This window comes from Neoarius graeffei, chromosome 2 (genome assembly GCF_027579695.1).
Source record: "Neoarius graeffei isolate fNeoGra1 chromosome 2, fNeoGra1.pri, whole genome shotgun sequence".
NCBI classification, from domain to species: domain Eukaryota; kingdom Metazoa; phylum Chordata; class Actinopteri; order Siluriformes; family Ariidae; genus Neoarius; species Neoarius graeffei.
The window spans coordinates 12476543-12501870 of NC_083570.1; the positions used below are offsets into that span (position 1 = coordinate 12476543).

The 25328-nt window shown below is 45.2% G+C and overlaps 1 protein-coding gene across 1 annotated transcript; it reads left to right on the plus strand.

The window, feature by feature from the left end:
• The first annotated feature begins 809 nt into the window (after positions 1-809).
• Positions 810-17756, plus strand: LOC132881115 (tripartite motif-containing protein 16-like). The gene is made up of 6 exons (XM_060913830.1): positions 810-1430; positions 5105-5200; positions 5333-5566; positions 6723-6882; positions 7001-7057; positions 15751-17756. The coding sequence occupies exons 1-6, from the start codon at positions 837-839 to the stop codon at positions 16299-16301; spliced, it is 1692 nt and encodes a 563-aa protein (XP_060769813.1). The 5' UTR covers positions 810-836; the 3' UTR covers positions 16302-17756.
• The last annotated feature ends 7572 nt before the right edge of the window (positions 17757-25328 follow it).

Here is a 25328-nt window from a genome sequence, read left to right on the forward strand (position 1 = left end):
AATAAAAAAATAAAAATGTGTACAACAACCATTTTTTTAAAAATATGAATGGAACATTAAGTATAGCAACAACAAAAATTGTAACGGGGGGCGCTGTTGTTTATTTGCTCTCCGGGGGGGGGGCTGACTCTCCCACACTTTGAAAACCCCTGTGCTATCCGATGTTAGATCAGCTGCAGGTTCACTCATCTCTCTCTCCTGTGTGACTAGCCTAAAGGAAAAGGAAGTGAAACATTTTGCGCAGACGTTTCACCTCTGCTGATCTCGTGTGAGTTTGGCGAATTTGTATGAAGGAAAAAAAAAACACCACTTCATTCCAGGTTAAAAATGCATTGTAACGCGCATTACTGACATTTGTACCGAGTAAAATATTACCAATTTTTTTTCTGTAATGCCTTACATTACCGCATTACTGCAAAAAGCAATGCATTACAGTAATTCGTTACTTTTGTAACGCGTTACTCCCAACACTGCTTATGTTTGGGAATACTGAATATTATATTTTTTTGTTAAAGGAAAAAGCTATTTTTATTTACTTTACAATTCCACTCAGTGTTTGTGAATCCTGGAATTGACAGCGTAGCTCACCTTTGTCCCCTTTCCGATATTTCTCTTGTAACTGGCTGCAAGTTCAAAAAGTTTTCATATTCACTGTGATCAGAGGAGAAATGTCGCAATCATGCATTTTGTTTTTTTTTGGGTGCCAGTTCGAAACATTATGAAAAGCAGCACTGTCTTTCTATCTTTGGGGGAAGATACACACACACAGAAAGAGGAAGCCACTCCTCATTTTAGAGTGCTGTGCTCTCTATCTGTCAGTGTGTGACAACAGGACAATGGCCGAGGCCAGTATTTCAGTAGCTCAGGACCAGTTCATCTGTTCAGTTTGTCTGGATCTACTGAAGGATCCAGTGACTATCCACTGTGGTCACAGTTTCTGTAAGGTGTGTATTAATGACTGCTGGGATCAGGAGGATCAGAAGGGCGTCTACAGCTGTCCTCAGTGCAGAGACACTTTCACTCCAAGGCCTGTTCTACGCAGAAATAATATGCTGGCTGAAGTGGTGGAGAAACTGAAGAAGACAACTGAAGTTCAAGCTGCTTCTCCTGCTCACAGTTACGCTGGACCTGGATATGTGGAGTGTGATTTCTGCACCGGGAGAAAACGCAAAGCTGTCAAGTCCTGTCTGATGTGTCTGGCCTCCTCTTGTGAAACTCATCTGAAACCTCACTATGAAGTTCCTGCTTTAAAAAGGCACAAATTAGTCGAAGCCTCTGGAAATCTAAAAGAGAAGATCTGCTCTCAGCACGATAAAGTGGTGGAGATCTATTGTTGTACTGACCAAAGCTTCATCTGTTATTTGTGTATGATGGATAATCATAAAGACCACCACACTGTCTCAGTTATATTAAAAAGAACCGAAAAACAGGTGAAATTTTTAAATATCTTTCAAACTTTGATAATTAATTTAATTTGTAATACTAATTTTATCAGACCAGGACATGTACATTTCAGCAGCTAACACCCAACAATTAAAACAAGTTTTCTAAAATCAGTGAACTTTAACTCTTTAGCTTTCATTAATATTCATTGATGTTGCTTTTATTAGTCTAAGTAGTATGAGAAATGTTCAGTAAAAACACACTAAGAATGATTATGATTTATGGCTTGTCACACATGCGCCCTGAAGCTGAGTACATTTCCTACAACAGCAAGCCATGTGTGTTTTATTAGGTGGTACCTGTATAAACACACAGTGCATGTTATCTATACAGCACAGCTGATTCATGGCTCCGTGAGATAAGGCAGAACTTTATTATTTGGCTGCTGTTAATATTCAACCATGCAGTTTATCATTTATATACACACCATTTGGAAACCAAATTAAAGGTGCCATGTGTGAGAATTGGCCACCAAAATGGCAACCACAAGTTCATGTTTTAGTGCCTAGATTCCAGTTTCTGCAAATTGCAGCAATCCATTTTCTTCTCTTTTGTTTAGCTTTTGCCAGTCTGTAAAAAGATAGCTCTGATTTCTTGTTGGATCTATTTGTACAACACAAATTGCACAACAGCTCTTTCCTATTTTCCGTTTTTTGTGCGTGCATATGCAACTTCTCTCATTTTGGACTGAGGGCAGACTGGACACTACAGTGACTCATTTGGCCCTTTTCCACTACCCTTTTTCAGCTCACTTCAGCCCGACACGGCTCGCGTTTCGACTATCTAAGAACAGCACGACTCAGCTCGCTTCAGCCCTGCTTAGCACCCAAAACTCGCACGGTTTTGGAGTGGGGCTGAAGCGAGCCAAACCGAGCTGAGTGAGGCTAGGGGCGTGAGCAGACACTCCCCTGTGCACTGATTGGTGAGGAGGAGTGTCCTCACGCCCACACACGCCCCGCAAGCACGCTGGGATCTGTAAACACCGTAAACCCGGAAGAAGAATAATTACTAATTACGAGAATTATGAAGCCTTATGCGCCTCGCCTCATCTATACACTCTTGCCAGTATCTGTTGGCGTTGTCGGTGACAACAAGCCACAGCACCAAGACCAGCAACACTAACGACACCATGTCCTCCATGTTTATTGTTTACTCTCCGGGCCGTGAGACTACCGCTTAAAAGATCACTGATGTCACTGTTTGCGCCACCTAACGACATCACCTGACGTCCACCCACTTTCGCTAACTCCACCCAATGTGTCCACCCACTTCCAGCCAGCACGGTTCAGCGCGGTTGTAGTCGAAATGCAACTCCAACAGCCCCACTCAGCTCGACTCAGCCCAACTCAGCACGGCACGGCTCAGCCCAACTCAGCCGCGTTGGTAGTGGAAAAGCGGCAATTGTTGCCTCTTGAGGTTCAAAGCGGTATTATGAGATGGATGGCCTGGCCTGGCCTGTCTCAGTGCTAGCTGGTTAGCGTGCTAACTCATTAGATATCTCTGCAACACAATACATAGATGTCTTTGACATAAGGTCAAAACTGTTACTTATTCACATTCTGTTGATAATTTTAGTAATTTTTTTATGTTTTAAATTAAAACCCCAAATCAGAAAAAGTTGGTATAGTATGGAAAATGCAAAAAAAAAGTGATTTCTAAATTAACTTCGACTTGTATTTCATTGCAGACAGAATGAACTCAAGATATTTCATGTTTTGTCAGTCAACTTCATTTCATTTGTTAATATGCATCCATTCCTGTGTTTCAGTCCTCCAACACATTCCAAAAAAGTTGAGATGGGGGCAATTTAGGGCTAGTAACGAGGTAAATAATGATGTGATTTGAAACAGGTGATGTCAACAGGTGATTGTAATCAGTATTTAGTACAAAATCAGTATCCAGGAAAGGCCTAGTCTTTGAAGAGCATAGATGGGCCGAGGATCTCCAGTGTGTCAACAAATGCATTAGAAAATTATTGAAATGTTTAAAAACAATGTTCCTCAAAGAAAGATAGGAAGGGATTTTGATATTTCACACTCTGTTGGGCATAATATCATAAATGATTCAAAAGATCTGAAGGAATTTTGGTGTGTAAAGGGCAAGGGCGCAAGCCTAAGCTGAACACCCGTGCTCTCCGATCCCTCACACGGCACTGCATCAAGAACCGTCATTCATCTATAGCTGATAGAACCAAATGGGCGTGGGATTACTTTGGCAAACTTTTGTTATAGACTGCAATATGGAGTGACATCCACAAACACCAGTTAAAACTTTACTGTACAAAAATTGGAAGCTTTAAGTTAACTATGTCCGGAAGTGCCATTGGCTCAGAGGCATCGGGGATGGACCATCACTCAATGGAAACGTGTATTGTGGTCAGATGAATCAGTATTCCAGGTTCTTTTTGTAAGAAATAGACACCATTTGCTCCAGACCAAAGATGAAAAGGACCATCCAGACTGTTACCAGGAACAAGTCCAAAAGCCAAGGTGTGTTATGGTATGCGGTTGTGTCAGTGCCCTTGGCAAAGGTAACTTACTCTTCTGTGATGGAGCATTAATGCAGAAAAGTACAGTGAGATTTTGGAGCAACATGCTGCTTCCAAGATGACATCTTTTCCAGGGAGAGTTCAACAAGACAATGCAAAACCACATTCTGCACACATTTTAAGGGCATAGCTGTGGAAGAAGAGGGTGTGTCCCTTCTGTCCCCAATAGAGAATGTTTGGAGAATTTTGAAACTATGAAAATATGACAATGACAACCCACACTGTTTCGCTCTTTAAGACTGTGGCAGCGGGGGCGGAGTCAGGGAAAGTAAGTGGCAGAATCACTACACCTGTCGTTAATTAATGGGTTGGTGTCTTCCCAGTGACCGCGCCCTATTTAAGGAGAGAGAGCAAGAGCAGAGGGAGCTCTCTCCCCAACCAGACGACTGGAATGTGTGTGCGTGCGTGTGTGGCTGAGAGAGAAAGATTTGCACTGAAAAGTGAAAATAAAAGAGTTTTTGTGAACTCAGTTCTGTCCTGCCATCCTTCTGTGCTCCACCCACCTACACGAACTGTCACAAAGACCTATTTGCAGGAAGAATGGGACAAAATAACAACAGAAATGCTTCATCACTTTCTTTGTTCATTCCCTAAACATCTTTTAAGTATTGTTAGAAGGAATTGCAACATTATAAAGAGATAAATGCTTTACCACCCCAACTTTTTTTGAAATGTGTTGCAAGAATCAAAATTGTAAAAAGTGTTAATTAAAAAAAAAAATTCATGAGGTCAAACATCAAATAATGTGCTGCTGTGTTGTTTTGAATGCACTACAGGCCAAAGATTATTTACAAATCATCGTTTTCAGTTTTAATTTCAGTTTCAACATGCAGTCCCATTTTTTTTTTCTGATTTAGGGTTGTAAAATTTTTACAATTTTTTTTTTCAAATTTTACACATAGCTCCTTTAAAGCAGCTTAGATACCATTGGTGGCCAGCACCTGCCCCATCAATGACACCAAAGCGAATTGTCATTCTGTCCCTAACCCAATAATCCTTTCTTAACACACTCCACCAGGCATCCGCTAACCCTTTATCTGGTGTTAATATTCACTGAATAAGCTCATAATTTCACAATACATAAACTGTGAAATGAATTTTATTTGTCCTCAGAGTGAGTTAAAGGAGTTGCAGATGAAATCCCAACAGAGAATCCAGGAGAAGCAGAAGAAGGTGCAGGAGCTGAAACAGGCTGTGAACACTATAAAGGTGAGCAGTGAGCAGAGACAGAGCTGCTCCTAGAAACACACACAACATGGACAACGAGTCATTTACAGTCCCAGTAAGAGAGGGAATGATAGATGAGCTTTAAATCTTGTGTGTGTGTGTGTCCCCTAACAGCTCAGTGCACAGACAGCAGTGGAGGACAGTGAGAGGATCTTTACTGAGCTGATCAGCTCCATGGAGAAAAAGCACTCAGCAGTGATGGAGCTGATTAGAGATCAAGAGAAGGCTGAACTGAGTCAAGTTGAACCACTTGTGGAACAACTGGAGCAGGAGATTGCTGATCTTCAGAGGAGAGTCACTGAGCTGGAGCAGCTTTCACACACACATGATCACATCCATTTCCTCCAGGTAACACTCACTCACTACGTTTACATGCACATAGAGAGAATCGAATTTCTGCCGTTGCTCGACTGAAATCGAAGTTCAAAATGCCATGTATACACCTTAATTCGGCTGAAATTGAACCGAACTTGATTTCTCAGAATCGAGCTACACGACCTAGTTTATGCGATTTCTGCCGAGCTACTTTGTGCATGTATACCCTATCGAGCTAGTTGTCGAGCTACTTCCGGAAGTGACGAGTGACGAGACCACAAGCGGGAAACACAACAGCCTCGGTCGGCATGACAACAGTAGTAGCGAGCAGCAGAAGAGGTCAGGAGGAACAAACGAAGAAGAGAAAATGGCGATGTAGAGCTCTCTGAAGTGTGGGTGGAGCACAGAGGACGGCAGGACAAAGCTTCTGGTACTAATAGGCTTTTTATTGTCAGACTTTTCAGTTTAACAGCCTACTTTTATTCTTGAGAGAAAAACACACACACACACACACACACACACACACACACGCGCGCGCTGTGTTCTAGTCCCGGGATGAGCTGTCCCCTCTGCCTCCTTAAATAGGGCGCGGTTACTGGGAAGACACACAAACACAAGTTAATTACCATCAGGTGAAGTGATTCTGCCACTCACCTTCCCTGGCTCCGCCCTCCTGTCACAGACCGGCGCTTGACCATGCCCCCACTGCCACAGGCAAGCAGAAACGTGCACTTCTGGAGCAATGAGGAGACAGAGTTCATGCTCATTCAGCTTAAGGAGTTGAATATATTAAAATTCATGGACGGGAGAAAAACGCGCAATGGAGAACACGGAACTGACAACTTTGTTTACACTCTTGAATAGCTCTTCTTCATGACGACAACCGGAAGTGTACCAACATGATGGGGCGTGTAGCGCCACCTGTGGCTCGGGTGCACAATGCACCTCACACAATAGCCCGATTTCATTGTGTGCATGTAGGATTGGATTTCTCTGGCACCCTGCTGGGACCTTCAGCTCGATTACCGACAGCAGCTCAATTTGGATGTGCATGTAAACGTAGTCACTGTCTGATCTACAGAGCCAGCTGTTCTTCACACACTCTCTAAAACACCTTTGACAAGTGTGCCTTTGGTCTGATTTTGTCTGAACTCATTCATTTTTCTTGTATTTCTTTTATTCTCTGTAGAGTTTCCAGTCTCTCTGTGTCTCTTCTGAATGGGAGTGTTCACCCAACATCGCTGTCAATCAACATCTCTCATTTGATGGAGTGAGGAAATCTCTGTCTGATCTGAAAAAGAGACTTGAGGAATTCTGTGAGGAAGAAATCATCAAAGTCCCTAAACATGGTAAAAGGAGCTGTTCCATAGTCTACACACATTTCTGACTTACACATAAGTTTTGATTTACAGAGATGTCTGAGTTTATGGGTTTTACCATCAGACCATTTTATTTCTGTGTCCACAGTTGAGGATGTTCAGATTTTACTCTCAGAGCCAAAGAGCAGAGATGAGTTTCTGAAATGTACGTTTACACACACACACACACACACACACACACACACACAAAAAAAATTACAAATCTGCTTTTTTCTTGTATCCAAACAAGAGTTCCTGTTTATTTATCCAAAAATCCAAAAAATGAAAAGCAACAGAAACTTTCTCTTCAACTGTCCACGTCTGTTCAGTTGTCCTCTACCCGTTGAAGGTGAGAAGGCTTCTCAATCTCCTTGGAGTCTCAGCTTTTCAGCTACTCCTTGCCAAAAGAATACAGCCTATCTAAAGTGGGAAAGTTCAAGAAATATCAGGCTATAGAACATAAATAATCACAGCATGATCTACCCAGAACCACACATAGTATCTTTTGACCCCTTTTCTCCTGTTTATACTCCTGTTTTACTCTTGTGCTTTGTTACCTGTATTGCGTCCAGCTGTGGTTTCAATCAGGAAACTCACCCATCTCCCAGTCCTATTGTCATCTATCCAGGGTCCTGAAGCCCTCTTATATCCCTGGGAAGATATATGCCACCAGTGACCTTACCCAAGGGAATTCTTCAGCAACTGGCTCTCTCTGGTGGAACCCTGAGGGTAGCTTGGGTACCATGTACCCTTCCCCTTAACATCAGGCCAATTTGGAGGGCACCGACTACAGGCATGTTTGTCTTCTGGACAGTGTGTCCATGTTCCCATGCAGCTTCTCCACCCTGTGTTCCAACTTGAATCTGAAATTCTGTAGCTACAGAAACCACAAGGTTATTCAAATATTTTTGTCCTTCAAAGATGCCCACTTTAGACACACATGATCAGTAAGCACTGTGAATTCTCTATAATTAAGTAGCACTGAAGTTTGTTTGTAGCCCATTTTACTACTAGGCATTCCTTCTCTAATTTTGCATCATTTTTCTCTTGCTGTAGCAATTTATGGCTGATGTATGTAACACGCTCCTCCACTCCTTTTTTTTAACTTAAGACTGCACAGTGCCCAGTCTCACCTCTGAGGCATCTGTAAGTAGGAAAAAAGTAATGAGAAGTTTACTGTAGCCAGGACTGGTTCTCTATATAGGATGTCCTTCAGCCTCTGGAAGGCCTCTTCCACTCCTTCATTCCACCTTAAACTGTGGTTTCCTTTCTTTCTTGGTCAGTTTGAAAACTGGAACTGCTAGGGAGGCAAAGTTGGGCACAAACTGTCAGTAATATCCAACAAGACCTAAGAATGTTCTCACTTCTGGCTTTGTGCCTGGCTGTGGCCATGCGATGATAGCCTCCACCTTGAATGACTGAGGTTGCACACAGCCTCTTCCTACCATGTAACCCACATAGTCAGTCTCCTCTAAGTCAAGATGACAGCTTTAGGTGTCAGCCTTGCATCTTGTAGTGCCCTAAGACTGTCTCCAGCTGTTGTAGATGGGTCTGCAAACTGGCACTATGGATTACAATATTGTCAAGGTAAGCTCTCACCATGGGCCAAACCTGATCCATCCTGCAGTGCATTTTCTCCATATGTTCTATTACTGTGTTGTGATGGGTTAGCTGTTTTTCCCAAGACTCCTTGGCTAGGTCCAGCAGGGCATGTGACTGCCTACCATACAAAAATTCAAAAGGTGAAAAACCTGTGGATGCCTGGGGTACCTCACAGATGGAAAACATCAGATTAATGTAAAAGCTGGATCCACTCTGTCTATCGTCTTTGTTAGGGTTTTGCTGGGACTCGAACCCAGGTCACTGGTGTGATAATCCAGCAAACCCCCACTAGGCCACCAGGGGGATGACTCAAGTGCAGAGGTGTGAGGTGAAAGTAGAGTATCAAAAACAGTTTATTTACAATATATACAATCCAAGGGAAAAAACAAAAAGAATAATCCAAAAGCTCCGAAGATATACAAAAATAAAAATATCCCAAGGTTCAATGTCCAAAATCCAACTCAGAAAAGAAGAGGCAAAAACTCAAATGCTCAGAAGATACACAGGTCAAAACAAAAATCCACAAAGTCCAAAAGAAAGCAACAAAAACCAAGAATACTAAGATACAGGCAAAGTACATGGGACAGAGAGAACTAGCACTAACAGCATAGCATAAAGACTCCGTGACTAGGGACTGAACTGAAGGAGTATATATACACAAAATAAATTGAACACAGGTGACACTAATGAAGACAAACAGGCAATCAACACAAACACAAAACACAGGAACAGTGGCGGCCTCTAGAGGCCAAAACAAACATGACAAGAAAAGGAAATAACAGTGGCATCTAGAGGCCAAAACAGTCCCAGTCCTAACAGGACCCCCCCCCCCCCCCCCCAGGAGCATCTCCTGACGTTCCCAGGGCGATCCGGATGGGCCGAATGGAAGTCCCAACAAAGTTCCTTATCTAATATGTCCCAAGCTGGGACCCAGCAGCGCTCCTCAGGGCCATAGCCTTCCCAGTCCACTAAATATTGGAGCCCACCGCGGACCCAGCGGGAGTCAAGCAGGCGATGCACAGTGAACACAGTCTGACCCTGGAAGATGCAGGGGGGGGGATTCCTAGGGGCATACTTGGATGACAATACGGGCCGCAACAGGGAAACATGAAATGTGGGGTTGATTCTTAGCATTCATGGTAACTGGAGCCGGTAGGAGACAGGGTTCACCCTGTGCACAACTTTGAAGGGGCCAATGTAGCAAGGAGCAAGCTTACGGTTCTCCACCCATAGCGGAAGGTCCTTGGCGGACAGCCAAACCTGCTGCCCAGGGCGGAAAACGTGGGCAGGCCTTCTATGGCAGTTGACCTGACTCTGGAGGTCTGGATGAGGGTCCTCCTGACCTTGCTCCAGGTCTTGCGACACCATCTCATATATTGGATGACCGAGGGCACCCCAGCGTCCTCCTCCTGGTCCGGGAACAGAGGTGGCTGGAACCCGAATTGGCACTGGAACGGCGATAGCTTGGTGGCCGATGACTGCAGGGTGTTGTGGGCGTACTCTGCCCATGGCAGCCAGGTGCTCCACGATGTCGGGTTATCCATAGCCAGGCCTCGCAGGGTGGTTTCCAGGTCCTGGTTGAGCCTCTCCATCTGGCCATTGGACTGGGGGTGGAACCCATAGGAGAGGCTGGCAGTGGCTCCGATGAGCTTGCAAAACCCGTGCCACACTCGGGAGGAGAACTGGGGCCCCCAGTCTGAGACAATGTCCTGTGGGAGACCAAAGACTCGGAAGACATGATTAAATATTAATTTAGCTGTTTGCAGAGCAGAAGGGAGTTTGCACAGTGGTATGAAGCGGCAGGCCTTCGAGAATTTGTCAACTATAACAAAAATGACAGTGTTACCTTGAGAGTCTGGCAGGCCCGTGATGAAGTCGACCGCCACATGGGACCAGGGACACCGGGGAATAGGCAGAGGATGCAGGAGACCCTGGGGACACTGTCGTGGGTTCTTGGTTCTGGTGCAGATATCACAGGACAGGATGAATGACCTTACTTCCTTCTCCATGTTAGGCCACCAGAAGCGTCTCTTCAAGAAGTCCAGGGTCCTCCGAGCTCCCGGGTGGGCGGTGAGAGGGGAAGAGTGACCCCACTGGAGAACCTTGGCCCGGGCTTGATGAGGGACATACAGGAGGCCCGGTGGCCCTGTCCCAGGACCAGGGTCCTGGCGTTGAGCTTGTCGAACGGTCTCCTCAATACCCCAGCGGACAGGGGCCACAATCCGGGACACAGGGATAATAGGCCCAACCTCACTCTCCCTGTTGTTGGGCAAGAACAGCCTGGAGAGCGCGTCTGGTTTGGTGTTCTTAGAGCCCGGGTGGTATGATAGGGTGAAATTAAACTGGCTGAAAAACAAGGCCCACCTAGCCTGTCGTGGGTTCAGCCTCTTGGCTTGTTGGAGGTACTCCAGGTTCATGGTCCGTCCAAACCAGGAATGGATGTTGCGCTCCTTCCAGCCAGTGCCTCCACTCCTCAAGGGCCAGTTTCACCGCAAGCAGTTCCCGATCCCCCACATCATACCGGGACTCCGCAGGGCTCAGGCGGTGGGAGAAGTATGCACAGAGGTGCAGCTTACCCTCTGAGCATTGGGATAGGACAGCGCCGACACCGCTATCCGAGGCGTCCACCTCGACGATGAATGGTTGAGTATCATCCGGGAGGACCAGGATGGATGCCGTGCAGAAGCGGCGCTTGAGGTCTTTAAACGCCTTTTCTGCCTGAGGAGACCAGACATAAGATCCACCAGTCCTTTTGGTGAGATCTGACATGGGTGCTGCTATGGAACTGAAGTTCCTGACGAACTTGCGGTAAAAGTTAGCAAAACCTAAGAATCGCTGTACCTCCTTGATGGACTTGGGAGTGGGCCAGTCCCGGACGGCCAGGGTCTTGGCTGGGTCCATTTGGAGTTGTCCTGTTCGTATGATAAATCCCAGGAAGGAGACCTCGGGGACATGAAACTCGCACTTCTGGGCCTTTGCAAACAGATTGTTCTGTAGCAGCCCCTGGAGAACCTGGCGGACATGGTGGCAGTGCTCCTGCAAGGTCTTAGAGAATATTAAGATGTCATCAAGGTAGACGAACACGTGTTGATTGATCATGTCCCTCAAGACGTCGTTGATAAGGGCCTGAAAAACAGCTGGTGCGTTGGTGAGTCCGAAGGGCATCACTTGGTACTCGTAGTGCCCTGACGGGGTGTTAAAGGCAGTCTTCCACTCGTCTCCCTGTCGGATACGGATGAGGTGGTATGCGTTCCGTAAGTCCAACTTGGTGAAGACGGTGGCGCCTTGGAGCAGGTCGAAAGCTGTGGACATCAGCGGAAGGGGATAGTGGTTGCGCACAGTGATCTTGTTCAGGCCCCTGTAGTCAATACATGGTCGGAGCCCCCCATCCTTTTGCCGACAAAGAAGAAGCCGGCACCAGCAGGTGAAGTGGAGGGTCGAATGAACCCAGAGGCCAGGGCATCCTTGAGGTATTCCTCCATGGCCTTGCGTTCTGGCTGAGAGAGGGAGAACAGTCTGCCCCGAGGAGGGGTAGTCCCAGGGAGAAAGTCGATGGCACAGTCATAGCCCCAGTGCAGAGGAAGAATGGCGGCCCTGCTTTTGCTAAATACCTCCTTCAAATCCCAGTACTCTGTGGGAACTTGAGATAGCTCGGTGAGATCAGGGGGCTTGGCAGGAGACACAGGAGAGCTAGAGATCAGACAAGAGGCATGGCACGCAGGGCCCCATTCCACAACCTGGCTTGTTACCCAGTCTATGCGAGGGTTGTGGTGGGTAAGCCAAGGAAGGCCTAGAATAACCAGGAACTCTGGAGAATGAATAAGATGCAGGGATATCTCTTCCTTGTGACCTTGAGACTGGAGAAAGACTGGAAAAGTAACTTGGGTGACTCTTCCATCACCTACAGCTTGGCCATCGAGGGCAGACACAGACAGCGGGATTTCAAGAGGAGCAGTAGGAACATTGATACTTTGGGCGAAGTGAACATCCATAAAGTTTCCAGCCGCCCCGGAGTCTAACAAGGCTTGACAAGAGTGGACGGACTCACCCCAGGAGATGGAGACTGGGATGTAAACTCCTTGGCCAGGAAGTTCAGGAGAGAGGGTAGGCCCCATCACAACCCTCCCTCGGCTGGATGGGGTGGTCCTTTTCCCGAGAGCTTGGGACATGATGCTCAAAAGTGGCCAGGCTTGCCACAGTAGATGCAGCACTTGTCCCTCCTTCTGCGCTCCCTCTCAGATGCGGAGAGGCGAGTACAGCCCACTTGCATGGGTTCTGGACAGTCACTGAAGGAGGTAGACGGGCTCCATGTTGAGGCAGTGAGGCCGGGGAGGCTCAGGGGCATTCTCTAATCCTGTTGTCCAGACGAATAGCATGTGAGATCAGAGTTTCGAGGTCACCCGATAGAGGCCAGGCCGTCTTTGATGGGGTCAGACAAACCATGGTGAAAGGCTGAAACCAGGGCAGCCTCATTCCATCCGCTGACTGCTGCGAGCATCCGAAACAATATGGCATAGTCTGCGACGCTTCCTCCTTGCCGGATAGACATGAGCTTTCTGGCTGCATCTGTACTGGTGTCCGCCTGATCGAAGACCTGAAGCATCTCTTCAGTAAACAGTTCGAAGTCAGAGCACTCGGGTCCCCATCTCTGCCAGATAGCTGTTGCCCATGCCTTACCAGCTAACAAGGTTATCACAAAGGCAATCTTGCGGCGATCCGTAGTGTAGGTGGTAGGCTGGAGCTCAAAGGTGAGTTGGCACTGGGTAAGGAACTCCCAGCACTCACTGTGTTTGCTGTCATACCTCTGTGGTGCAGGAAGGCTGGGTTCACAAGGTGAAGGAGACAGCGTGGCAGGAGGCACTGGAGCAGGAGCCAGATCAGGATGAGGAGATGCAGGCAGAACAGTCAGCTGTGCCAGGGTTTTCCCAATTTACTGAAGCAGTACCTCATGGCGAGCAAGGGCCTCACGTTGGCTTGCAAGTGTTTGTCCCTGAAGCAAGTGTCCATGGTAGCTCCATAGCGTGTCAAAGCTGCCATAATTCCCTGAAGGTTGGCTGGGTAGACCATTGAAAACGCCTCTGCTGAGTCGGTCATGACGGAGTCTTTCTGTTAGGGTTTTGCTGGGATTCGAACCTGGGTCACTGGTGTAATAATCCAGCAAGTCCCCACTAGGCCACCAGGGGGATGACTCAAGTGCAGAGGCGTGAGGCGAAAGTAGAGTATCAAAAACAGTTTATTTACAATATATACAATCCAAGGGAAAAAACAAAAAGAATAATCCAAAAGCTCCGAAGATATACAAAAATAAAAATATCCCAAGGTTCAATGTCCAAAATCCAACTCAGAAAAGAAGAGGCAAAAACTCAAACGCTCAGAAGATACACAGGTCAAAACAAATATCCACAAAGTCCAAAAGAAAGCAACAAAAACCAAGAATACTAAGATACAGGCAAAGTACATGGGACAGAGAGAACTAGCACTAACAGCATAGCATAAAGACTCCGTGACTAGGGACTGAACTGAGGGAGTATATATACACAAAATAAATTGAACACAGGTGACACTAATGAAGACAAACAGGCAATCAACACAAACACAAAACACAGGAACAGTGGCGGCCTCTAGAGGCCAAAACAAACATAACAAGAAAAGGAAATAACAGCAGCCTCTAGAGGCCAAAACAGTCCCAGTCCTAACAGTCTTTCTTAACATCTGCTTTAGTGTCTTATTAAAACTCAACCAAACCATTGGCCTGAGGGTTATAGACAGACATGCAGACTTCTGTCATTTTCAAAAGGTGGCATAAGGCCTTCATTACATTTGACAAGCAGGAGCACAGATCTGTCAATATTTCTTCTGTATGCTCACCCTACTACATAAAAGAAGAGACTCTCTGGCAATGGCTTTACCCATGACAGATCCTAAGGGGATAGCCTCTGGGTGTCTGGTGGCATCATCAAGGATAACTAGAATGTAGCAATGTCCTCTACTTAACTTTGGAATTGGCTCAACAATGCCCAACCCAATCCGTTTAAAAGGAATGTCAATTATAGGTAGGGATATCAATGGGTTATGGAAGGTTACCTATGGACTGTGAAGCTGGCACTCCAGACATTGTTGGCAGTAGTCTTTGACTACTCTTTTCACCCCTGGCCAATAGAATTAGGAGGTCACTCTCTCATAGGGAGCATGCTAGGTACCAGTAGCTGATTATTTAATTCTTCCCCTATCATTGTATATAAAATCACTTCATTTTGCTTTTAATTAAGTTATTGAACTTATTTAAATTTATTGTAATTTTATTTATTCTTTTTTAAAGACTATTTTATCTTCTATTTTTAGACATGTTTACTTCTTCTTTGATTTAGGAGCTTGGTTGCAAATTTGAATTTCCCTTCAGGGATTAATAAAGTAATTCTGATTCTGATTTTGCTCATTTTGTGGAAAAGTCCATTCTTTATGGTAAAGTATAGAAAGACACATTGACTCATCTTGCTTTCATGGCTGAGCACAGACCTCCACACCTTGGCCAAATTTGGATCCTGCTGCTATTCAATGCTGAACCCTGTGGTGCCCCCTGGAGCCTCATGGTGGACTTGGAGGAACTTAGAGAAATGCTCACTAGTGCTCCCCTCTCCACATCCAGATGGTTGCCCTAGCTCTTGTGATGGGGTTGCAGGGGCTCAGCCTGCTCTGAAGTGGCCTACTCAGGGATCTAGTTATTCCTCATCTGGACTGAACAGCGATTCATTGTTGCAGGGGCCTGCCCATGCCTGGTGAACCCTCTGTTGCATCAACCATGTAGACAACTTCTTTGGCCCCACTCCCCGGTCTGGTTGGTTTTTTTTCCTCAATATATTGTAAACAGGGGATGATCTTTGCCTATTAGGTCTGGTACCAGTAAACCTGGAACCACTCCAAGTCTAGTGGTGTTAGCTTGGTAGGCTAGTGGCACTAAAGGGGCTGGCTAGTGGCTGGGAAACAGGAGATGTATACAGTGGCATAATGACATGGCTCTATGGTGGGTTTCTCACTTGGCAGAAAGCAAACCATTTTTTAGAAGGTTTGCAACTTGAACCAGCTCTGAACCAGCACGAGCACCAGCCCAGAACTTGCACCAAGTTCATATTGGTGGAAAGGGGTTAACACACATAGACACAAGGGAACACACACACACACACACACACACACAGTGTCTCACTTTCCACATAAATCTATGCTGTGAATAATATCTAATGTTTTCACATATGTATTTAGATTCCTGTGATCTGACTCTGGATCCCAACACAGTAAATTACAACCTCATTCTGTCTGAGAAGAACAGAGTGGTGACATACAGTGAGAGAGAGCAGCCATACTCTGATCATCCAGAGAGATTTGACTCCTACAGTCAGGTGTTGTGTAAGGAGAGTGTGTGTGGACGCTGTTACTGGGAGGTGGAGTGGAGCAGTGAGAGATGGGTAGAAATATCAGTCTCATATAAAGACATCAGAAGGAAAGGATGGGGTAAGGAGTGTTGGTTTGGATACAACAACCAGTCCTGGAGTCTGCAATGTTCATCTTCTTCTCCTCTCTTCTTCTGTCACAACAACCTTAAGACTAACCTCAGAGTTCCATCAGCCTCCAGAATAGGAGTGTATGTGGATCACAGGGCAGGAACTCTGTCCTTCTACAGTGTTTCTGACACAATGAAACTCCTCCACAGATTCCACACCACATTCACTCAGCCTCTATATGCTGGATTCTGGCTCTACTGGGATGTTTTTTGTGAATCAGGATCAACTGTGAAATTGTGTGATCCAAAATAATGAGTGTATAGTATGTTATGGTCTGATAAAAACATGACAGACAGAATAGTTATTTACTGTTCATCAGTGATCCTCAACTCACTCAACAAAATCCTCAAAAACAAACAAACAAACAAACAAACCATTAAATCATTATAACATAAAACATTAAAATACTGCATTTAGACTCGGTCCAGGATTATCAGCCACACATATAAAGGAAATCATACTGTAAGATCTATATGATTGCCAGTGATATATAAAAGTTCTACAAGTTCTTCAGCATGATTACTCTTGAATAAAACAGCTGTTTTTACTACTACTCATTTCTTAAATTAGTGCCTACCAGGGGCATCACGAGACATTTATGATTGTGGGAATGAGCTGGTGTATTAAGGGGTGTTAATTAAGGTGGCATTGATCACTGGGGCATTAAGGAGGTATTATCAGGAGGGTATTAAGGGCATTCTAAAATTATCCTCAGAATGTCTCTTTGTGATTACTTTAAGAATAAAGAGCATAAGGCCCTACAGGAGACCTCCTGTAGCTGATTCCCCCCCTGCTGGGATAGGTAGTCCGCCATCACCATCTGTGTCCCTGGCCTGTGGACCACCTCGAATTTAAAAGGCTGCAGAACCAGACACCAACAGGTGATCTGGGCGTTGGCATCCTTCTTGCAGTGGAGCCACTAGAGCGGCGTGTGATCTGAGCAGAGGGTGAAAGGGCATCCCAGCAGGTAATAAGGGAGGGTGAGGACCACCCATTTGATGGGCAGGCACTCCTTCTCTATGGTGCTGTACTTCATCTCCCACATGGAGAGCTTGGGGCTGATGTACAGTACAGCATGGGGTAGGGGTGGAGGTAGAGGTAACCCAGCGCAAGCAAGCAGCCGTCCGTTCCTGCAGCCATGATGGGGTCTGTCGCAGTGGGGGTAAATACATCTAGCAGGGTATTTTTTTAGCAGTAGGCTAATCAACTACCAAAGATGAGTGTTGATAAAGTAGCATCACTACTTTATAGAGGGCATGGCATAAAATTAAAAAGGTAGCCTTCCAATTCACTCAGATCTCAGATCTCCAGATAGAATAAGAGAACCCGAGATACTTAATTAAAATAAATTCTCTTAACTTCCATGTGGAGATCCCAGACAACCCCCCAAAAAATATTAGGTTTTGATGTGTCTGTACTGAAGGAGGTTGAACTGACAAAGTATGATCTAGGAATGTAGACCTCTGCCACCTAGGAGATTCTACCACATGGATCGATCTGGTAGCAACAGACACTGACACAGACACAGCTGTTCAGAGATGTTCTCAGTTTATTGCAGGACAAACATGAATATATATTCACATTCAAGAGTGTGTTGTAGCTATATGACTGCAAGATGTAATTGACAAAGCAGTGGCAATAAAATATAAAATCTCTACTGAATTCTGAAATTAGTGCAGCAAAATGCTTGAACTTTATAAAAAGTTTGTATTTATTGGGTTTTATGTTTGGAAATATAATAATTTGTAACTTGGTAATAATTCTTTGGTTAAATTTTTATAGACTAATAAACCCTTAAAACGTGTATGAATAGCTCAGAAATATGTAGCTTCTAATAACTTGTTTTAGCCCTCAGAGAAATCTGATTTGTTTTCATGTGATGTGGACTTTTTGATTCTCTACATATTCTCTCTGTACAGAGTGTCACCTTGTGTAGTGTTTTAAACAGTAAATATGCCAATCTGTGGTGTTTATGGATGTTCTCACTGAGCAGGTTAACAAAACAAGTTCAGATTCCTCAAGGTTCTGAAAATTCTTATGAATCAGAGCTCTAAGACTCAGATATGAGTCTTAGAAAGGTGGAGGTTCTGGAAGGCTGGCATTAATCGTAAGGATATCGCAACCCAGGAGAAGTTGGAGTGAACCATCCTCTGTTCAACATTTTGCCCTTGCAATATTTATTTTTTATTCTCATGACAAATTAAAATGTTGTCAATATGAAGTAACGTGGTAAATTCCAAACCACTGATCCTTGATAACATTCAAACATTCAAAGGCTTTATTGTCACCCACACCTCAACATCACAAGGCAACATTACTTCAAATGTAGTGATTAACTCATTCATCCAGTTTAACTCTATAGATATGATGGATAGCATACATTTTATATGAGATATACAGTTTAACTACACATTTTTAATAAAAAAAACTCAGCAATATTAAGAAACAGCAAAGATCTTCCTAGAGAGATAATAAACACCCATCTTACCTCTAAATTCCATGCAAGTAAAGTGTCATTTGGGATTGAATGAGCCTAATGTAGGATATTTTTATGAGTATTTGATTTGTGCTTTAAAAAACTGGAGAGATTTTGAAATGAAATTTAAAAACTGACTGTAAAATATCTGAAAACTTGGCTACCTGCTGTAATTCATGAACATGGAAACCAAAATAAACTTTCCAGGAATTTTCAGAACCATCCATACGTCTTCATGTCTGTTCTTTTTTCTTTCTTTTTTAAAAAAAATGTCTTTAGGGCATTGCCTCTCCAGAATACAATCACAACAGCCAACTTTACAAAATACTTGATATTTTAAGAGCCGCATGAATAAAAAGATGATGTCTGTCCTCCTTGATAATGGGTCCTAGAAACTGTAGTTACCTGCTATGGCCACTATGGGAGTAATTAATAAATAAGAAAATACGTAGCTCCTCACATAACTCAAGTGCCACAACTGTGTGGAATGTAATGAATGAAGGAACACAGACACAAAGTAATAAACCTTAAACAGATATGTGATTTGAGGCAGTAAGGATTATTTTGGGGTGGCAGCTGCCTCCCTGTTTCACCCCTGAAGCCACACCTATTCATAAACACTTACATCTAACTCAAAATGTTAAGCTACAAACTGAATTATACGTTGTTTTGACATAATATGAATACTGGTCATGTGGGAGGGTTTGTGTAATTGGTCATATGACCCCAGATCTGCTTTAGATTCCGATGAAAATAAGGGAGCAAAATGTGGAAATATAGATACTACCTTATTTGGTGTATATACATTATTTGGCATGCATTACAAAGGGTTTATTATAGATATATTTTAATAAAATTTTACAGACAGGTTTATATTATTCTTCAAGAAGTTGAAAACATGACTAAAATCATATCTTTATGTTCCAGTATATTACATTTAAATCTGTTTTCCTTCTTTCCATGTTTTCCAATTTGGCTCCAGTCTCCTTTTTGTGAATAATAATAATAATAATAATAATAATAATAATAATAATAATTCTCTAAGTGGCACGGTGGTGTAGTGGTTAGCGCTGTCGCCTCACAGCAAGAAGGTCCGGGTTCGAGCCCCGTGGCCAGCGAGGGCCTTTCTGTGCAGAGCTTGCATGTTCTCCCCGTGTCCATGTGGGTTTCCTCTGGGTGCTCTGGTTTCCCCCACAGTCCAAAGACATGCAGGTTAGGTTAACTGGTGACTCTAAATTGACCGTAGGTGTGAATGTGAGTGTGAATGGTTGTCTGTGTCTATGTGTCAGCCCTGTGATGACCTGGCGACTTGTCCAGGGTGTACCCCGCCTTTCGCCCGTAGTCAGCTGGGATAGGCTCCAGCTTGCCTGCGACCCTGTAGAACAGGATAAAGCGGTTAGAGATAATGAGATGAGATGAGATAATTCTCTACAACCTTATCTGTGTGTGGTTTGACACTGGATTTGGATTCTGAATATTACTTTCATTACATTGTAATGATGACGGTCCATCAGCTATCTTCTCCCTATCTGCAGGTGTTCCTTGCTGCACCGTTGCAGTGGTGCTGAAAAGACAGCACTTCACTTTCCACGTTGAAACCCGGAGGCAGCAGTTCAGCACCACTGGCAGGAAACAGTGCCTCACACACACACACACACACACACACACACACAAACACGAGGGTAGGGGAAGCCAAGTGCAGTACAACTAGCAGACACTAATTACAGTGCACACATTTCACCCTTCAGGAGCTTGTGGCAGAGTATATAAAAGCTGCACAAGAGTGGGCTCATATCCTCGCACCGCTACTCACCAGTGAAGCACAGTGGGTCTATGCCCTCCCACCAGCCAAAGCTGAGGATTATAGCATCCTCAAGGAAGAGATCCTGGCCTGCTGCCGGCTCTCCCCCACCCAAGCTGTCTCTGAGTTCCACCACTGGAGCTACAGGCTGGGCCAAGAGCCCAGAACACAGTTGGATGGCCTCTTGCAGATCACTCAGAGGTGGCTCTTACCTGACCAACTAACACCCTCAGAAGTCGTAGAGCAGGTTGCCCTTGATTGCTTTCTGCAGGGCCTCCGGGGTGAAGCTGTGGGGATGAAAGCAGCCCGAGCCACCAGGGACATGGTCTCCATGCTGGAGTGTGACCTAGCAACCCTGGAGATGGGGAGGGGGGAGAATAGGACCTTGATCCAGCATGAACCCCACCACCACTTTAACCAGAGCCTTGGTGCTCCTTGGAGGGCCCCCTGCTGCAGCTCTCACCTCAGAATGAACCAATGCCCATGGAGCCAGATCACCACACTACAGCTAGGTCCTTCAAGCCCTCATTGGCAGGATGTGCCCTTCACATTGTCTTCCAGCTGCTGGCTCCCAGCATCATCCTCAGGCTGAATGGCATCCCAGTGCCCACACTTTTGGATTCATGGGGTGCTATTACCCTAGCTTGTCCCTCAGCCCTGACTCAGACCCTCTGGAAGCCTGGCTGTCACCTGTGTGCATGCAGATGTGAAAGAAGTCCTCACTGCATAGGTCCAGATAGGAGGCCAAAGAGGTGAGTGGCCAGGAATGGTTGGTCTAATCCCTGATCTCCCTGTTCTCCCTGATCTCCCTCTGGTTGTAAGCAGAGACTGTCCAGGGTTTCCTGCCTCCATGGGTGCCCCATAGCAGAGGAAGAAGAGGAGGAACTCCAGAAGGTTGCAGCAGCAATAGCAGATCCTGCCAGCTGCCCCTGGGATGGCATTCCTGGCTGAAGGAAAGACAGCAGCTGCAGAACCTGAAGCCAAATTTGAGCTCTCCCCTCCCATGAACCCTTTCTCTATTTTATCTCAGGAGGTGGCAAAGGAGGAAAACTTCAGAAAGGAGCAAAAGGAGGATAAGTGGCTGAAGCACTGCTGGGGCCAGGTGCTACAGGTCGATGGGGAGAGCCTGCATCCCAAGCAGGAACTGTCCATGGCCTACTTCCTGGTGAAGAGAAGGCTGCTGTATTACCACTGCAATTGCCAAGGCAAGTCCTGTGACCTCCTTGTCATCCCCAGGAAAAAAATTGTCTCCATCATACACTGGCCTACTCCCACATGCTAGGCGGCCACCTGGTACCCCAGAACATACTGGAGAAGATCTAGGATCAGTTCCACTGGCCAGAAATGGTGGCCAAGGACCAGTACCAGTGGACATCCCTTTACAGGCCAGCACCAGACCCACTGAGCCCCCTTCCCATCATTGGGCTCCTCTTCAACCAGGTGGGCATAGATCTTGTAGGGCCACTCCCTAAGCCCAACTGTGGCCATGAATATATCTTGGTGATTGTTGACCATGCCACATGATACCTGGAGGGCATCCATCTCTGCAAGTCTGTGTCCACAAACATTGCCAGAGAATTGCTGCTCTTCTTCAGCTGGGTCGGGATGCCCAAGGACATGCTCATGGACCAGGGCACCCCTTCATCTCCAGGCTCATGGCAGACCTGTCAGCTGCTGTCAGACCTTGGTCTACCACCCTTAAACCAACAGCCTCGTGGAGAGGTTCAACGATACTCTCAAGCACCTGCTGAAAAAGGTGGTCAATGAAGATGGATGAAACTGGAATCTACTCCTCCCCTATGCCCTCTTTGCCTTGTGGGAGACTCCTCAGGTATCCACAGGGTTCATGCCCTTTGAACTCCTGTTTGGCTGACAGCCCAGTGGCCTATTGGACACTGCCAGTGAAGCCTGGGGGGAGCAGCCATCTCCACTCCACTCCCTTGTTGACTATGTTTAGGAGATGCAAGAGTTGACTGAGCAGGTGGCAGCCATTGTGCAGGAGCAGATGCGGATGGCCCAAAGAAAGCAGCAACACATCTACAACTGGCTGACCCAGCCTCGAGAGTTTCAGCCCAGTGACTGTGTGCTCCTGCTCCTCCCAGGTGCGAGCTGCATGTTCCTTGCTCACAAGCAAGTCAAGTCAAGTCAAGTTTATTTGTATAGCGCTTTTAACAATAAACATTGTTGCAAAGCAGCTTTGCAGAATTTGAATGACTTAAAATATGAGCTAATTTTATCCCTACTCTATCCCCAATGAGCAAGCCTGTGGAGACGGTGGCAAGGAAAAACTCCCTCAGACGACACAAGGAAGAAACCTTGAGAGGAACCAGACTCAAAAGGGACCCCATCCTCATTTGGGCAACAACAGACAACATGACTATAACATTAACAGTCCTAACCTAAAGTCAGCTTCGTTGATGCTATAAACTCCCCACCGACGGAAACCCAAGCACAAAACCGTTCACAACAACCACAGTCCCAAAGTCAGCAAGTCAACTGCAGCCCTAAAGTCAGCAAGTCAACTGCAGCCCTAAAGTCAGCAAGTCAACTGCAGCTAGGGTTGCCACATCTGAGTTGTGAAAAACCGGGATGCCCGCGGGGGGGGGGCGTGGTTACTGACTGGGCTGAGGCTGATGACAAACCATTTTATAAAGGAAGTTTTTAATGCAAGTGTCTTACCTGGCTATTGTCTTGAGGAACTCCCTGCAGACGCGCTCACTGACGCACTCCCTGATGCAGACGCACTGGCCCTGGACTCTGCCTCCTTTCCCTGCTGCTCTCCCTCTCTATATATCAAATATAGACTTTTAGACAACAATACACAGTATTTTCATTTTGCCTAATTCATCATTATCATCTACTTCATTAACTGAACACTGAATAATTCTCACCTCTTTCTCCATTTGTATTTCTCATCCCTTTTTCCTGCCAGCAAAAGTGCCTTCTGTCCCTCGACGAATGCTTTGAACTCCAAGCAGGACATTTTAAAGTTCAGTCTGATCTGGAGTTCAGCTTTGACTAACCCTACTGACATCCTATTCCTTTTGTCGGACCACACATCTTCCATGTGACTAAATACATGCTCAGTATAAGCGTTGCTGATGGGAACTGACAGAACAAACGATACTACTTTCAACAATTCTGTTGCTGCTTTCTCACTCTTGAAAAAAATGCCCATTCTTTGTCAGGGGTCAGCTCTTCTGGAATGCCTTCAAACACATTGTTCAGTACAGTGTAGTCCTGATACAGCTTGTCAATATCAATGTCCTTCAGTTTCAATTTGTCAACAAATTCTTCCAACGCATTCCATTCAATTGGATCGGCAAGTCACAGGCAGGTGGAGTTGTGCATTATTGGGTCATCAAAATCAAAGTTAGCTTCTAGATACTGAACACCTTTTTCAAAGAAGCTGTCGGCCAATCCAACAAACTCAGCTTGTTCTGTTTTGGTCAATTTTCGTAATGCCTGCTTTGTCTTGCTCCCATAAAACTTACCTGAGCAACGCGACATTAATTGGCTGCGCAGCTGGCTCATCACCTCAAGAACATCCAGTAAGCTAACATTCTCATTTTCCAACTTTCGAATTGCGCTGTCAAATTCCTGCATGACATTATGCATAAGCAATAGGACACACTCTGACACCATCACGTCATCACTGCTGTCTGCCGCATCACCTTTGCAGATTGCCTTCCAAATAACAGCAGGACAATCATTCTTTACTAATGACAAAAAGTAAGATTTCAGGGCAGGCCAACATTCTAAGATCCGATGAATTGCAGGTAGTAGGGATAACCAGTGGGTAGGTACATGTCTCAGAATTTGTTTGTATTGTACAGCAGTAAATTCACAGAACTCTTTGAGAGATTCTACTTTCTTGGCTGAGCAAGAGAACTTGCTGTATATTTTAAGGACAATGCACTCCACATCATGTCCTGCCGAGTTTAGAATTCTGCTTGCATTTTTCAGGGTGTTGTGAATCAAGTGACACTTGCAGTTGGCCTTGACAATATACGGATTGACATCTTTTAGTTTTTGAAAAACAGAATTATGCTTGCCAAAATTGACAGAGGCATTGTCAGCACCATATGCACTGATCTTACCGACACTCAGTCCGCATGATTCTGTGATGTCCACTAGCTGACCGTAGATGGCTCTACTGGTTTCATGGGGGTCCTTGTAAAATTCCAATGACCGTGAAGAACCCCGTGGTATACACTAGTAAGCTCTGCCGCTGCTACTCTATCTTCCTCTGGGGAGCCCTTTTTAGTCATAAAAGTATTTAATACCCTCTTCTTCATGGAAATATTGGACAGTGTACAGAAACAGTTTGGCATTGCCTGAATTTGATGCGTCGGAACAAACAGAAAATAATTGCGTTTGCTTCAGTTCTGAAACCAAACGCTCCTGGCTATATGGAGCTAGGACACTCTGCATTAAAGCTTCGCTTTTTGTTCGTCCACATGACACTTTTGAGGCTATACTTGAGTCATGGAAGATTTTTGTATTGACTTTAATGCCACAATCTGTTGATAGGTAACTATGACCGTGAAGAACCCCATGGTATGCACTAGTAAGCTCTGCCGCTGCTACTCTATCTTCCTCTGGGGAGCCCTTTTTAGTCATAAAAGTAGTGATGGCTCAATTTTGGCATTTATTCAGTATAGCAGTCTGGTGCTTTTTTGTTTTTGCATGATTGTCGAGTGCCATTTTCCCTTCATATTTCACAATAACTTTGGCTGGGCACACAACACAGGTGGCAGAGAACGGGTCTCCTTGGGTAGGCCTTACCCATTCAGCAAAGGTCTCTTTTTTCGTCCAATCTGAGTTGAATGTGACATGTCTTTTTTTCTTCGTCACTGGCTCTCCTGACTTAGTCTGTTCCTCCTCCTCCGTTCCCCCCCATTTCTTCACCACCTCAAATGTATTAATTTTTCTCTAGCCTAGGCTATATCTCATACTGACTGCGGTAACTTTGCCTCTGTGTAGCTGCCTCTGTCAATCT

Bases quoted from the DNA above. Each gene is read 5' to 3' on its own strand.
- LOC132881115 (XM_060913830.1), top strand. From the start codon at position 837: ATGGCCGAGGCCAGTATTTCAGTAGCTCAGGACCAGTTCATCTGTTCA. The intron at 6,883-7,000 runs GTAAAAGGAGCT...CTGTGTCCACAG, and splicing joins CATCAAAGTCCCTAAACATG to TTGAGGATGTTCAGATTTTA. The intron at 7,058-15,750 runs GTACGTTTACAC...ATATGTATTTAG, and splicing joins CAGAGATGAGTTTCTGAAAT to ATTCCTGTGATCTGACTCTG.